This window comes from Prionailurus viverrinus, chromosome D4, assembly GCF_022837055.1.
Source record: "Prionailurus viverrinus isolate Anna chromosome D4, UM_Priviv_1.0, whole genome shotgun sequence".
Lineage (NCBI taxonomy): Eukaryota > Metazoa > Chordata > Mammalia > Carnivora > Felidae > Prionailurus > Prionailurus viverrinus.
In genome coordinates, this window is record NC_062573.1 from 87,904,095 (window position 1) to 87,921,028 (window position 16,934).

Consider the following 16,934-nt stretch of genomic DNA (forward strand, 5'->3'; position numbering starts at 1 on the left):
ATTCTTATTTTCTAAATGCTCCAATTTATTTTTTTTTTGCCCCCAAACAGAGTAGTTTGAAGCATTAAATGCAAATTATCATTTAAAAACATTCTAGGGGCGCCTGGGTGGCTCAGTCAGTTAAGTGTCTGACTTTGGCTCAGGTCATGATCTCATGGTTTGTGGGTTCAAGCCCCACATCAGGCTCTCTGCTGTCAGCACGGCACCTGCTTCAGATCCTGTCTCCCTCTCTCTCTGCTCCTCCCTTGCTCACACTCTCAGAAATAAAATGAACTTAAAAAAACAAAAACCATTCTAACAAATTTCTAAACATGCTTTAGAAAAGGAAAAAAGGGGGAAGAGTTTGTTTTTTAGGAGAAACTGGAGAAGAGGGGATATGAAATATGTACACCTATTTTACATATTTTTACACCAAGCATATGGGAAGAGACCAAAACTTAACTCATTTTAATAAATATGTGTAGCTCTAAATCAACTGCTCCAATGAAGACATTTTCTCACTTGCTACCTGGTCCCTGACCCTGGTCCTCCAGACAATATGTGCTCCCGTTGATGAGCTGCAAACCTTGCTCTGATCCCTTCTTTAAAACCCTGCAGCGGTTCCCACTGTGCACAGTTTAGAAGTCAGCAGGTATGCAGGGGTGAAATGAACACCTGCACTTTGCTTTTATAGAAAATTGGGTGGGGAGAAAACAGATGAGACAAGAGTAGGAAAATGTTGGTAAGTAGTGACACTGGGTGAGTTCATAGGTGTTCATTTTATTGTCTGCTTTTGTGTACTGGAAATCGCTCAGCACAGCATACAAACAGGACACTCCAAGATCTGGCTCCTAACACACATCCTATGCTTTGGCTGTATGAAGCACCTCCTAGTTTTCCCAGCATACCGTCCTCCTTTGTGCCTGTGGGCCCTTAATGTGCCTGCATACACTTCCCACAGTTGGGCTGGGTAAACTGCCAGTCGTTCTTTACAACACCGTGGGGAGAAGCACCTCCTCCTCTTAACTTCTCTTAGCTCCTCAAGCAGAATTTATCACACTGGTTTTTGTGGAGTGCAAAACAAATTCCTCCTGCCTGGTACGTTTCTAGCTCTTCCACTGCAATTTTAACACTTGTTATTTATCTTTCTTCTCTTTCAGGACGGTTTCTTCACATCTCTGTACCCTTGGTGCTTATCACAAGGCCTCATAATAAGGGCTTTCAAAGATTTGAATTAAACTTTAAGAGGAAACCAAAGTCACACTGCTGGCAAGAAAAGGAACAGGATTCCAATCTATCAGCCCTAGGTAAACCTAGAACCCACTGGCTGGGAGACACGTGCACTGAAATAAAGGGGTCGGTGAGAGGAAGACTCAACGGAAGGCAGGCAGGGTGAGGAGAAAAGCTTTTTAGCTCCTCTGAAATAACATATTAATCCAAGCCCATGATCAAATCTTGTAATTCAACTTCTAAGTCACAATGGATTTCCATTTAGCCTGTCCTTGTGTCAAGACAGTAAACATCAAGAATTAAATGGTGTTCCTTTAAGAGCCAAGCAACTGCAGAAAGTGGGGCTTAAATTCAGGACTTGTGACTGCCAGTTTCATGAATTTTAGAAAAGAAAATCTTCAAAATTCTCTAAAAATATCAAGTACCTGCATATGTGGGTAGTATAGAACTGGTCAACAAGAGGCCCTTGGGGGGCTCAGATGGTTAAGCATCTGACTCTTGATCTCGGCTCAGGAATTCAAGCCCTGCATCAGGCTCTGGGCGGACAGTGTGGAGCCTGCTTGGGATTCTCTCTTTCCCTCTCTCTTTCTGCCCCTCTGCCCATTGGCGTGCTCTCTCTCAAAAATAAACAAACATTAAAAAAAAGGGGGGGGAATGCCTAGGTGGCCCAGTTGGTTAAGCATCCATCAGTCAGGTCATGAACTTATGGCTTGTGTGTTTCAGCCCCGCGTTGGGCTCTGTGCTGATGGCTCAGAGCCTAGAGCCTGCATGTAAAGAAACTTAAGAGGACAAGGCAGTGAAAATCCACTACTATCACAAAACTAGTAACAAAAACTCTTTAAAGAGCTCTGGGAAAGTTTCTGGACAGTTCTGATTCCAGACTTCACACAACGCTTTAAAATATGGAATGTATGCCATTTTTAAACAAAAGACAGGAGAAGGCCAAGTATTAAAGCTATATTTAAAATAATGCATAGCTAGGGCGCCTGGGTGGCTCAGTCGGTTAAGCTTCCGACTTCGGCTCAGGTCATGATCTCACAGTTTCTGAGTTCAAGCCCTGCATTGCGCTCTGTGCTGACAGCAGGGAGCCTGCTTCGGATTCTCTGTCTCCCCCTGTCTCTCTGCCCCTCCTCCACTCATGCTGTCTCTGTCTCAAAAATAAACAAACATTAAAAAATTTTTTGAATAAAATAATAATACATGGTTTTAACAGAAAAAATGTACTATCTTCGAGATTATGAATTTAAGTGGTAATTTAATCTATCCATTAAAAATATTATTCAAATCAAATTCTTAGTAACAATAATAGATACTGAAAATAACTTTATTAAGATGCTAAAATACAATCTCATACAGTTCACCCCTGAAGAACACAAGGATTGGGGCACCAACACCCACCATCTTATGCAGTCAAAACTCCTTATCTAACTTCTGACTCCCCCAAAAGTGAGCTACTAACAGCTGACTGTTAGCCAGAAGCTTTACTGAGAACATAAACAATTAACAATATTTTGTATGTTTTATGTATCATATACCATATTCTTACAATAAAGCTACAGAAAAGGTTAAGAAAACCTTAAGGAAGAGAAAATATATTTTACAGTACTGTACTGCATTTGTCAAAAACAAGAAAAGTACCTGCGTACAAGGGGACCCATGCAATTCAAACCCGGGTTGTTCAAGGGCCAACTTGTACTTGCCTCTTTGGAAAACCTGAATTTCCTAAAAATCAAAGACTTTCTCCTCTCCCAGGTACTTCTTCACTACAAGTCTGGCCTGAAATTCTGTTAGTGCACATTGTCAGAGCAGCAGATTGAGGACATTTGTACCCTGATGAATTGGGCAGGTACTTCTTCAGTACTAATGATGCAGGATACAATTTGCAAATGAGAACAAAATGTTTAAAACTTAACACCAGACAGACCTGAGAGGCAGACCTCAGAGCCCTCATCTCCATCAGAAATACAACTGATTCCCACCATTCACAGCAGTTATGTTCTGTAAGGTTGCCACAAACACTGAATTACAGAATAGGCAACGACTGCTCCTCGAGGAAACAGTGTCAGGTTCCTGCAAGCCTCTGGTCACCTATTGTCATTTACTGATCAACACACGACCGTGATTTACGTGTGTTTCTGTTTAAAGACACTTTATTTAATACACATTGTTGACTTATGAACAGTGAATTCTCAGTCAACAGCACTACAGCTCATGCCTGAATGAGGCTTATCTGGCAGCATTCTCTCTGTAAGGCACATCACAGACCTCTTGCACTTCAAGATAGTAGTCAGTACTTCAGTACTATACACAGGGACATTTTAAACAGCCAAATCACCAATAAAAGGCACAAAGATGCAAAATATGTGGCACTAAGTGGACCACAAGAAAGACAGATGTACGGTGATAAGACCTGAAACAAGTAGATGGAAGTTCGAACAAATGGCTGGGCACTCACACTTCTCCCCTCACCCCAGTGCATAAATGACCACAAAAGCCAGGGTCTGAGGGACCCGGGGAAATGGGGAGGGACTGCTAATGGAATTGGGGTTTCTCTTCAGGGTGATGAAAATGTTTTAAAATGGATTGTGGTGGGGTACCTGGGTGGCTAAGTCAGCTTAGCATCTAACTCTTGGTTTGTTGATCTGGGGGCCACAAACTCAGCGAGTAGGTGGACTGGAAATATGAGATCCAAAAATAATGAGGGTCAGCTGATGCCATGCTTATCATAACCCAACCAGGACTAGATATAACATGATGTGCAGGTGTCCAGGCACAGATGGTGAAATTCACCAACGGTTCAGCACAGACACATCAGTAAGTTAGCTTCCCAGTGGACACAGGTGTTTAAGGTGGCATAATTAACTGGCCAATAATTCTGACATGACTTTAGCCTCTAAAGTGACAAAACAGCAATTAGAGTTTATTGTTCAATTAAATACAATTATCCAATAAACATTTTGAAGTATACAAAGAATGACAAATATAACTCATTTGAAGCACCCATGCATAAATTTTACACTTAATATAGCCATCACAGAAGTTTTAAGTGTACGTTTTCCTGTTGGTAAATATTTGACTAAAACAGTTTGTGTGAATATTTTTAAAACTAAAGACGGCTTTTTGTTTTCCTTTACAGTATAATTAACCTCACGAATGCATTTGAGGGGGCACTGGCACCAATGAAGAATAAAATACAAAGTCTTTTAACTACTGCTAAAAACTTTTCCATGAAAAAGTTCACATTCTATGACAAATTTTCAGTATTCTTTAATAAGCAATGAGGAACTTGCGACATGTACTTGGTTACCCCAAAGTTAGGTTCATTTTGATCTTTCATACAGTAATTCACTAATAATGACTTTTATCTTGCATTTCTTAAAAGATGAAAGACAAAAATCCTACTTCAATAGAACTGTGTTATTTATATAATTGACAAGTATTTTCACATAAAGGGACCTGGGTGGCTCAGTCGGTTGAACATCCAACTCTTGATTTCGGCTCAGGTCATGATCTCATGGTTCGTGAGTTCGAGCCCCTTGTCAGGCTCTGGGCTGACAGTATGGATCCTGCTTGGGATTCTCTCCCTCCCTTCCTCCCTCTCTCAAAATAAACAAACTTAAAAGAATATTTTCACATAAAAACAATATTAAAACAAGGTCACCTTTCTGACCAAGGACCCACAGAGACCCTGCACAGTACAGAGCCTCCCTTCCCAGGGTACACGTCCATCAGTGCAAGAGGGCAAATGAGAAATGTGATATATAAAGTGATTTTAATTCAATTAAAGTCTGGAAGAGTGAATGTGCAAAGCAGGAGAAGGATCAAAGAACAGCTGATGCCAGAGACTTCAGGGAAAGAACAATATGGGCAGGAGGGCTAGGGTGTTTTGTCTTGTTCCGAGGTAAAGGGAGAGAAGTAGGGAATATTCAATAAAAGAAACAAACGCAGATTAAAGTGAAATAAATTGTTGTAAATAAAACATAAGTAAAAAGACTTTTCCTTAATTTTAGAAGTAGTAGGGCTACTGATTCTTCCAATTCTGATTCCAAGAAAGTTCAGTATAGGTTTTAAAGTAATAACAACAGTAACAGCTAGCATCCACATTTGCCAAACTCCTCCTGGTCTTTCACACGTCTTCCCCTGTGAGGTAGATGCTATTAGGGCCAACAACTGGCCTGAGGCTCATAGCGGCAGAGGCAGCATTCAGCTCAGTGTGCGGTGGCTCCAGGACCAAGTCCTAACCCTAAAGCCCACAGTTCAAACCAGTTATTAAAGTAATCTGTTAATATTTCCAGGTTCCCAACCTAAAGCTAAGAACTAGTCTTACCTACTTGTGAGTACTCTTACATGTTTTCTTCAATGGATAAATTAGCAGTCTGTCATAAAAAGTCTGCACTTAAAAATGGATGAGTCATCTCTCAAGTAGGTGGTTTAATAATTTTATTTATAGATAACAGAAAGGATAATCTTTATTCAAGTTCTTGTCCAAATTAAGCAAGAATTATTCTGCACACATGCACACATGTGTGCGTAGGAAAAGCTCTCTGTACTTACTAACACCAAAGAGCAGCTTGAAGAAACTTTAAAGATACCTATCTTGGTTTTCTGTTTTGTAATTCTTAAAAACATCAGCCAAAAGTTTCTGTATGTGCTTATGCTAAGCTATGACTTGATTCATTTAAATGGCAAGATGACAGTTGAGCAGCAGCTCTTGGAATACAGGAACTTGACATTTAATCCCCTGGAAGAGCATCACGGAAGAGGGTCTACACGCCTTCTCCTTCATCAGAGTTGATGGCCAAGTCTAGAGTGAGAAGCAGCCCATCTGTAGGTGGCCCCCTGTGGCCATGCCCTGAGCCGGCTTCTGTGACGTTAAAGCCAGACAAGATCATGACTGCCTGCTTTAAAGCCACCCTCTTCACAGTGATCACTCCAGGTGTAAACTCGGACATGTGGCCCGCTTAGTCTGGGACACTGCTAAAGATGTCTAATTTTGTAATAAATACAAAACATGCAAAAGAAAGAAGTTTCAAGAAATTTCAAGGCAGACACTGGGCCATCAGACCAATTGGTCTTAATGAAGAAAATTATTACAGTCACTCCACCTGCTCCTATTAACCAGCAGCCATAACTAGACTTCATCTGCCAAGTGAAACCAAGGCATCTCAGCTTAGTGTTGCATTTTTGACAAAGTGTAGCTAAAACAAATGTGACAGGTAGTTTTAAGAGTCACCTTGGCTAGGCTATGATACCATTATTTAATCAAGTGCTAGTGTGGGTGTTTCTGTGAAGATACTGCGTAGCTCTGATTAACACCTAAAACAGTGGCTCTAAAATAAAGGGTTCCCTTAATAATATGGCGGGGGAGGCTGCTCCAATCAGCTGACAGCCTTAAGAAATCTAAAGTTTCCAGAAGAAAGAGTTCTGCCTCAGGACTGTAGCATTAACTCCTTCCTGAGTTAAGTCAGCCCTACATTATTTCAGACTTGTCAGCCCCATAGTCATGTGAATCTATTTGTTAAAATAAGTCTCTTGGGGCACCTGGGTAGCTCAGTCAGTTGAGTGTCCAACTCTTGATTTTGGCTCAGATTATTATCTCACAGTTGTGGGATCGAGCCCTGTGTCGGGGTCTATGATGAGCGTGAAGCCTGCTTGGGACACACACACACACACACACACACACACACACATTCTCTTTCTCTCTCTCTCTCTCTCTCTCTCTCTCTCTCTCTCTCTCTGCCTCTGCCCCTCTGCCACTCTCTCTCTCTGAAAAAAAAATATTAAAAAACTAAAATCTTTATATATATAATCTCTTAATAATATTAGCAAAATGAAAATAGCAAAAACTAGTATTTACACTGTAACTTAAAATCTTAAGAAATAAAGTGTTTTATTTCCTTATAAAAACTTACCAAGAGTCATTTGAACAGTGCCTGCCTTCTTCCTAAGCCAAGTAACATGTGATATGCAGTATCTTCTATGCACTGGCAAACTGCCACACAACTCTTCTAAATTCAGATCAACTTTCAACATTCTATGCTTTGTGTTTTCAATGTCACGAAATACCATCTCTGTGAGTCCCTTTAATGTGAAGCATTTTGCGGACATCACCTCCACTGGGACACCTTCATCCTGTTCATCATACCATTCTTCTCATTTATGCCGACAAGTGTATCTTTGCTAAGTCCTTTTGGCTGTGTGCCCCTGTCAGCTTATTTCTTCTAGAATTCTGCAGAGGTTCTACCCAAATATTGCTTCTACCATTATCTGTAATTATTTCTTCACTGCCCTTCCATCCTTGTTGGCCAATTCCTTTTCACGGATCTGTTTCTGTAAACTGTCATGTGGGTTTATCACTGGAGACAAGAAGGCAACACAATCACACGCTTTGTTGTCTGTGCACGAACTCAGACCAGTCACTGACATTTTGAAATGCCATGAACAGACACTGATGATGATGTTCATCTGTTACTAGCGTCCTGTGGACTGAGGAGCCAGGAGCAGTTCCTACTGCAAGCAGTTACTCAAAGTTAATATACCATGGTAATGGGCTGGTATTTTTTAACTGAACTTTAGTAACTGGAATTTGTGCATACCAGGATGTGTAAAAAGAGGGGTGCCTAGATTTCATATAGTTTCTAATGTCATGGAGAAATTATTATATCATTAGCGACTGCTGATACAAGAACAAAGATAAATACTTATAGTCTCCATGTGAGCTGGATCTTGACTATTTGAAAATGCATAGAAAAAGACTGGAAAGAAATGCTAAGTCAATAATATTTATGAGCACCTATCATTTGCCAAGAACTGTTCTAATCTCTGGGGACAGGAGTAGACAAAAATTCATGCTTTCCAGAAGCTTCCAGTCTAAAAGAGGAAGGGTGAGAAGGACAAACAGTAACAAGATAAAGCAGAATATACAGCATGTCAGAGGTGAGATTATAATGTTTCTGGAGAAAAACAAAGCAGAGAAGGGAGACTGGAAGTGATGAGAACAGGTTACATTATTCAAGACAACAGACAGGAAAGGCTTCACTAAAAAATGACACCTGGGTGAAGAGTTAAAGGTTAGGGAGTGAGGCCAGTATCTGGGAGAAAGAATCAAGCAGAATAAACAGAACCTGCAGAGCACTCAAGCAAGCACAAGCTGAGGAAGCTATGGTCAGTGGGGGTGCAGAGAACAGAGGTGATGCCAGAGAAGAAAGTGGAGTGGGCATGGGACTGGTTAGCGATACCATAAGCTGGCTTATATTGTATCAGGACCTCTACTGAAACCAGGTAGTGTTTTCACTACAGATCTACTTTGAAGGTAGAACCACAGAATCTGTTGATGGAATAGATTTGGGAAGAGAAGGAGTCAAGATGACTCCAAGGATTTTGATACGAGCAAGAATGGCATAACCAGTAATTGAAATGAGGAAGGCTTGTGAGCAGGTCAGGCTTGAGGGGAAGACCAGGAACTTAGTTTGGCATGTTAACTTAAAAAAAATTTTTTTTTAATTTTTTTTTTCTAATTTTTGTGAGAGAGAGAGACAGTGTGAGCAGGGAAGGAGTAGAAAGAGAGAGAGACACACAGAATCTGAAGCAGGCTCCAGGCTTTGAGCTGTCAGCACAGACTGCGACATGGGGCTGGAACCCATGAACCGTGAGATCATGACCTGAGCCCAAGTCGGACGCTTAACCGACTGAGCCACTCAGGTGCCCCTCCTCTTGTATCCTTTACTGGTAGTCACCCCAAATATAAGCCTTCTCACCCATGCATCACGATTATAAACTTACAAAGTATAAATTAACTGTAGAAAATCTACAAAGAAAGAATATAAAGAAGAAAACTAAAAATTATCCATTCACATGCTTTCAAACTTCAGGCGACTCCTTTTTAATCAGGTTTTCCCCCTGCTTATACACATGTATTTTGGTAAAAACCAAAGCAAAACCACACTGTAGCTCTATACCCTTTCTGTCTCACACATTATATGGTAGTCTTCAGAAATGTGTTCTTTATGTGCTGCTATTACATCATATGCCTGTGCTGCAAAGTACTTATCCTTCTAATTTTAAGCCATTTTAATGGTTTCCATGTTTACTATTACAAACAGCCCTTTACCTGAATCTTTGAATAACTCTATTGATTAGAACAATTTTCTAGAAATGGAACAGCCTTTGTTAAAATTAGTGAATTGGGGCGCCTGGGTGGCGCCGTCGGTTAAGCGTCCGACTTCAGCCAGGTCACGATCTCGCGGTCCGTGAGTTCGAGCCCCGCGTCGGGCTCTGGGCTGATGGCTCGGAGCCTGGAGCCTGCTTCCGATTCTGTGTCTCCCTCTCTCTCTGCCCCTCCCCCGTTCATGCTCTGTCTCTCTCTGTCCCAAAAATAAATAAATGTTGAAAAAAAAAAAAATTAAAAAAAAAAAATTAGTGAATATTGTGAGGTTACTAAAACGCTGCCTTCTAGGAAAGCTATACCAACTTAACTCTCTCATCAGTCATGTACGGGGACCCCATTTACCACAAACTGAACTAGTTATTGTCAGTTTAAACTTTTCTACCAATGCTTATGTGAAAATATAATCTCATTCCATTTGGGATCCATTGCTTACTAGTGATAATCTTATTTTTACACTGACATCTTTTGTAAACTGGCAGCTTACATCCCTCCTTGCCCTTCTGGGATATCAGTAACTTTCCTATGGTTTTACCTAGAAGGCACTTCTATGTGGTCCTCCGTCTACTATACATGTTGCAAATAACGTTTTGTCATTTGTCTGTTCATTTTTATGATGGTGGTTTGACTTACCAAAGTTAAAATACTGATGTAAATGACTCAATCTTTTCCTTTATATATTTTTTCTAAGAAAAAGAAAATCTTTTCCCAAAAATAGTTAAGAAAATGGTCATCAAGATTTCCTTCTAATACTTTTTGTTTTTACATATTTCTCTTTGCAACATTTATTATTCAGCACTCAGAGGTATTGTGCTAACAGCTTATATACCAGCTCATTTAATCTGTATCATCACCCTGTTAGATCTTTTATCTTTCTCATTTCATGAATAATGAAACTGAGGTCAGAGAAGCTAAATCAAAGGTACTAAGTGCAGAACACAGACTTAAAGCTGAAGCAATCTGAAGCCACATTCCTTGCACTGTACTTACACACGCATTAAGCTATCCAATTTGAGCTACTTTGATGTAGGTGCTGTCACATCCATATCTCTGACACAATAACCAATCATTAAAGTTCCAGTAAAGCGCAATAAGGTCAAGTTCAATATTTATCTAAGTTGCATAAGTCCTTGTCTAAGCCCCTGAATCAATCCAAATACCTTTTATTTTACATATTTTTAGAATAACACTGTTAGTGTCTCTAGGTCAAAGTGCAGCATACTGCTTGGCTTCAGAGTATACATCCAGTTGATTTTACTCTGCAGAACCAGACTAAAACACATTTTAGTAGCTGGTCCACATGACAATAGATCATAGAGGAACTTCCCCAAGAATCTGCTGTAAGGATAAATTTATGTTGTATATTTATCAATGCTTTCTCTCATTTAATTTTTCTCTTGATCTATGCTAATCTAAAACTGGTGCTTAAAGGCCCACTTGCCAGGTTTCTTTCCTTTTTTTTTTTAAGATTTTTTTTAAAGTTTATTTATTACAGAGAGAGAGAGAGAGGGAGGGAAGGAGGGAGAGAGAAAGCGAGCACAAGCAGGGGAGGGGCAGAGAGAAAGGGAGAGAATCCCAAGCAGGCTCCACACTGTCAGTGGAGAGCCCAACATGGGGCTCAAGTTCACAAACTGTGAGATCATGACCTGTGCCGAAATCAACGGTCTAACTGAACCCCCCAGGTGCCACCACATGCCAGGTTCCTGATAACACTTCTCAATGAGGACTGAAAACTTCTTGCTTCAACCTTTAAGATGCCATTTTACTTATGTTATTATTGTAAGCATTCTCAAATTCTTTTTGAAAATAGGCAAAGAATAAACAGTATTTATTACAAATAATGCTGCTCAAAGATGTAAATTCAGCAAATTATTAGGGCATAATTTTAAGTGTGTTACTCAGTTCAAAGATCAGTACCATCTGACTGGGAAGGAATCAGACACTATACCTGTGTACTATACTGTGAAGTGGGACTAGAATATAACATTATACTTTAACCTCTTATTTATAAACTTTTCTGATAAATATCACATTAAAATTTAAATAATGAATTGAGGGTCGGGGCACCTGGGGGTTTTAGTCGGTTAAGCATCTGACTTCAGCTCAGATGATCTCACAGTTCATGGGTTCGAGCCCTGCGTTGGGCTCTGTGCTGACAGCTCAGAGCCTGGATCCTGCTTCAGATTCTGTGTCTCCCTCTCTCTGCCCCTCCCCCGCTCACGGTCTGTCTCTCAAAAATGAATAAAAATTTAAAAAAAATTTTTTTAAACAATGTATTAAGGGTGAAGTGGTTGAGAACTCAGTTGTGACTAGAACACCAGCCTTGACAAAAGACTATACAGCCAACTAAATGTTGATGCTGCCTTCTTCCTCAGTATCAGAATCTGTCTCAAAAGAAGACAAGAATATTTATCCATTTTATTCTGTTGACAGGCAGGGCAATTAAAAGCTCACAAAATTAAACTCTTTATAAAGTGCTTTTACAAGTAAACCATTCAATGCCTTATGGACTTGGATTGCATTTCACTTTGACATTGATAATCCAGTTAAAAGTTTAGCTTTAGTGTCACAGACTAAGAGTCTAGAGTTTTCTCTTGTCCAACAAGAGAGCAGATGCAGAATTGAATACGAGAGAGGCTAATGTCCAAACCGGAGTTTTGTCTCTGTACTGACTGAGTTCTCAAGATCTTACACATGTGGTGAATGAAGAAAATAATCAAGTAGTAATCACTAACTTGTGTAAAGGGTCTGGGGGGGCAAGTGGAGTTTGTGATCAAAGTACAATAGTACATTGACATCAGATGGAAAGTAATTGCCTGTAGGTGATAGAACAAATTACTTGTGATCCCATTACAATAGCTTGCTAGCTAACCTCAGGTGCCATGGGGGTGGCTTTCCGCCCTAAACTTTTTCCTAACCCATTTATGTGAGCAGAACCTATTCCCCACACTTCAGGTCTCCAGAACAAATAGTGATTATTTCCCTACATCCCATTTAAACTTCCAGAGTTAAACAAACTACTAAGGATTCCTGCCTTTGGTTCCTTGTGAACCACACAAAAACCATTCTTACCTTTACACCTTGAATGAGACCATTCATGAGGAATGTGTGTTGAGGAAATGTTTCATGTAGAACCTACAGAAAGCAAACATCAAGACAAATTCAAAAACAAATTAAAGGGAAAGGTTTTTGCCTCTGTTAATGTTAGGTTATGTAAAAAAGATGAACCCTGGAATAAAAACATTTGAAGTATCAGTGAAATATGGAAAATATCCTAAAAATATGAAAGTGTAATAAAGAATGAGGCAGAAATCTAAATAAGGCAAGAACTTACATCCCGGTGCTCAGGTGCTTTTCTTACAAAACCTTCTGTGGCAAACATAAATTGTTAACTGGCTACATCTTTCACCACCACCAATTTTAAGCATCACACACACACACACACACACACACACACACACACACAGCTGTTTTTCTGTACTTCTACCTAAAATTTCATTGATATAAGACTAAATTTACAGTATTCCTGGGAAGCTAAGAATAGTGAGGCACTTCTGGATGATTACAGCAGACGGGAAAAGGCTGACAACAAACCCTAAAACAGTTGAAGAACAATAATATGTGAAAGTAGAAAAAAAAGATCTTTGAAAAAGTATGTTTTCCAGAAATCAGGCCGGGGGATGGGGGGGGGGGGAGGAGGTTAGATCTGGAGGAGGAGGAAAAACATCCATAGTTGAACAGGTTACAAAATAAGCTCCTGGTATCTTGCTCTCAAAGCTACTGACCTCCATATCTGTGCCCAACATAAGAATCAAAAAGCATCGTTCTGACAGAAACCATCAAAACTCTACAGAAAACAGGCAACAACCTCTTTGACCTCAGCTGCAGCAATTTCTTGCTTGACGCATCTCCAAAGGCAAGGAAATTAAAAGCAAAAATGAACTACTGGGACTTCATCGAAGATAAAAAGTTCTGCACTGCAAAGGAAACAATCAACAAACTAAAAGGCAACCGACAGAATGGGAGAAGATTATTTGCAAATGACATATTGAATAAAGGGCTAGTATCCAAAATCTATAAAGAACTTACCAAACTCCACACCTGAAAAACAAATAATCCAGTGAAGAAATGAGTAGAAGACATGAATAGACACTTTTCCAAAGAAGACATACAGATGGTCAACAGACATATCAAACGATGCTCAACGTCACTCCTTATCAGGGAAATACAAATCAAAGCCACACTGAGATACCACCTCACACCGGTCAGAGTGGCTAAAATGAACAAATCAGGAGACTAGAGATGCTGGTGAGGAACCCTCTTGCACTGCTGGTGGGAGTGCTAACTGGTGCAGCTGCTCTGGAAAACAGTGTGGAGGTCCCTCAAAAAATTAAAAATAGAACTATCCTATGACCCAGCAAGAGCACTGCTAGGAATTTACCCAAGGGATACAGGAGTGCTGATACACATGGGCACATGTATCCTAATGTTTATAGCAGCACTTTCAACAATAGCCAAATTATGGAAAGAGCCTAAATGTCCATCAACTGATGAATGGATAAAGATGTGATTTATATATAGAATGGAATACTACTTGCAATGAGAAAGAATGAAAACATGCCATTTGCAGCAACATCGATGGAACTGGAGGGTATTATGTTAAGTGAAATAAGTCATACAGAGAAAGACAGATACCATATGTTTTCACTCGTATGTGGATCTTGAGAAACTTAACAGAAGACCATGGGGGAGGGGAAGGGGAAAAAATAGTTACAAACAGAGAGGGAGGGAGGCAGACCACAAGAGACTCTTAAATACAGAGAACAAACTGCGGGTTAATGAGGGGTGGGGAAGAAGGGAAAGTAGGTGATGGGCATTGAGGAAGGCACTTGTTGAGATGAAGACTGGGTGTTGTATGGAAGTGAATTTGACGATAAATTATATTAAAGAAACAAAGAAAGAAAATTAAAAAAAAAAAAGCATAGTTCACGGGTGCCTGGGGAGCTCAGTGGGTTAAGCCTCTGACTTTGGCTCAGGTCATGATCTCATGGTTCATGAGTTCTAGCCCCACACTGGGTTCTGTGCTAACATTGTGGAGCCTGCTTGGGATTCTCTCTCCCTTTCTCTGCCCCTTCCCTGCTTGCTCTCTCTCAAAATAAGTAAAATTTTTTAAAACGGGGAGGGCGCCTGGGTGGCTCAGTCAGTTAAGCATCTGCTCTTGGTTTCGGCTCAGGTCATGACCTCACAGTTGGTGAGTTTGAGCCCCACATCAGGCTCTGTGCTATCAGGGGGAGCCTGCTTGGGATCCTCTGCCCTCCATCTCCACCCCTCCCTTGCTCACTTGCTCTCAAATATAACATTTTAAAAAATAAAAATAAATTAAAAAAACACAGAAAACAAAGTTCTCTGGACTGAGACTTCTACACAGGGTACCTGCAGAACCGAATGGGTGAGATTAAACAAGACAGTGCCCAAGGCCTGTTAACGGCTGCCAGGAGTAGCAGAAAGCCTTAAAATCAAATAATAAACCACTTCATCACAATAGAGGGATCTCTGAACCACATTGTCAAAAATCAAGAGCTCCTATAAGCAATGCCTGCATTCAATTCTGAGGAATAGGGCTTTCCACCCGGGTTGGGTAACGATACTCCAGCTACCAGAGGAATCTAGGCCACAGTGGCAAACTGGCAAAGCGATGCCCTTTGTGATTTGTATTTGTGTTTTTCTTTTAAAAAAATTTTTTTTCCAACGTTTTTATTTTATTTTTGGGACAGAGAGAGACACAGCATGAACGGGGGAGGGGCAGAGAGAGAGGGAGACACAGAATCGGAAACAGGCTCCAGGCTCTGAGCCATCAGCCCAGAGCCTGACGCGGGGCTCGAACTCACGGACCGCGAGATCATGACCTGGCTGAAGTCGGACGCTTAACCGACTGCGCCACCCAGGTGCCCCGTGTATTTGTGTTTTTCAAAGTGATGTAGTTGTCAATGTGTAAATTTCAGGAAATTTCACCATACTCCCTATGATTTTTCTAGCATGTCACAGGAAACCGAAGATTTCAAAACATGGGGCTTGAATTGGCACATCACCGATTAGCTGAGTAAGCAGACAGTGGCCACTGCGGTTGATGGAGCCTATCTTCCAAATGTAATGTTTTTATCCCACTTGACGTTTACATTACCTGCCTAGCCCCAGATGACATTTGTTTCCACAATCTCTGATCTACCCCCTCATTTGCAAATATAAGCATATAAAACATTCAACAAAAATCTGAAAACCTCTGAAAGGCACAAAAAAGAACACAAATAGGAAAAGATAATCCACTTCACTGCTAAATAACCAAATTATGGTAGAAAACAGAAGAAAGTTTTAGAGTAAGTGCAAGTGTCCTCCAAGACATTCAAGAAAATGTTACATACATTAAAAACAATGTGCTGCACAGGGACCTATGCAGACTAAGCAAAACAAGAAAAATCTTGAAGAACTGATTACAGGAGAAAGCACAGAAATCCAGAAAAAGGAAGAGCATCAGAATGGATAAATATCAAGGTAAATATGGACTATATAAAATATTACAATGTACTACAGTGCTTAAAAAATACAGAATGTAGTTGCAAAACAGTAACGCAAAAAGTAGAAGAGAAACTCATCTCTCTTGAAAGGTGACAGAACAGGTAGACAAAGACACCAGTGAATACATAAAAGATATCAAACGTAATGAACACATTTAACATACTTACCATATAGAGAACACTATTCTAGGGAATACTTGTTCTTTTCAGGCCATATGGAAAACTTATAAGACTTAGCCATATACCAGGATACAAAACAAGCGTCAGCAAATTTAAAAGAACTAAAATAATTCATAATATGTTCTCTGATAATACAACAATCTAGAAAAGTCCCCAAATGTTTGGAAATTAAGACAATACACTTCCCACAATCCATGAGTCAAAGAAGTCACAAGAAGTATCAGAAAAAAGAAGAAACTAAATGGTAATAAAGATACAACACATTAAACTCATGAGTACAAGCACGTCAATGCTTAGAGACCAATTTAAAGTTTTAAATACATTAAAACTGAAAAGCAACAAAAGGCTGAAATCAATGTTCTAAGCTTCCATGTAAAGAACCTAGAAACCTCTCTCAGCTCTGCCCTATCATACTCAGTGTGTGGCTGGCGTATTTTCAGAGAGAGAGGAAGGCCCTCCTAATGCATGGTAGACGGGCCCCAAGTGGCCTCTCTTGGTTCCTAGGAGTGCAACAGTTTCTATCTGCACCTGGGGTGTTGTCAGCAGAATCCACCAACCTGTTCCTGTTGTTTTCCCCTTTCTAGCCACGGCTACTTTTGATGTCATTTCCAAGACCTACAGCTATCTCACCCTTGACCTTTGGAAAGAGACTGTATTCACCAAGTCTCCCTATCAGGAATTCACTGACCATCTTGTAAAGTCCCACACCAGAGTCTCTGTGCAGAGGACCCAGGCTCCAGCTGTGGCCACCACATAGTTTTGTACAAAAAAATAAAGTGAATTAAAACTTGTCAAAAAAATAAGTAAAA

General features: G+C 40.2%; 1 protein-coding gene and 1 non-coding gene across 4 annotated transcripts in view; one reads left to right on the forward strand and one right to left on the reverse strand.

Moving 5' to 3' along the window:
- The window catches only part of MFSD14B (major facilitator superfamily domain containing 14B), a 79,040-nt gene that overhangs the window by 24,247 nt on the left and 37,859 nt on the right, over positions 1 to 16,934 (reverse strand). For 2 of the 3 annotated variants that reach the window (XR_007146480.1, XM_047831131.1), the window contains exon 3: positions 12,446 to 12,508. The exons of the other annotated variant lie outside the window; for it this stretch is intronic. Coding sequence is in view for 1 of the 2 variants with exons in the window: in XM_047831131.1 (XP_047687087.1) it covers positions 12,446 to 12,508 (63 nt within the window). In the remaining variant the exon portion in view is untranslated. The remainder of the gene's footprint in view (positions 1 to 12,445; positions 12,509 to 16,934) is intronic. 3 annotated transcript variants of the gene reach the window in all.
- Positions 16,514 to 16,642, forward strand: LOC125151046 (small nucleolar RNA SNORA64/SNORA10 family). The gene has a single exon (XR_007146605.1). It is a non-coding gene; the product is annotated as a small nucleolar RNA SNORA64/SNORA10 family (small nucleolar RNA).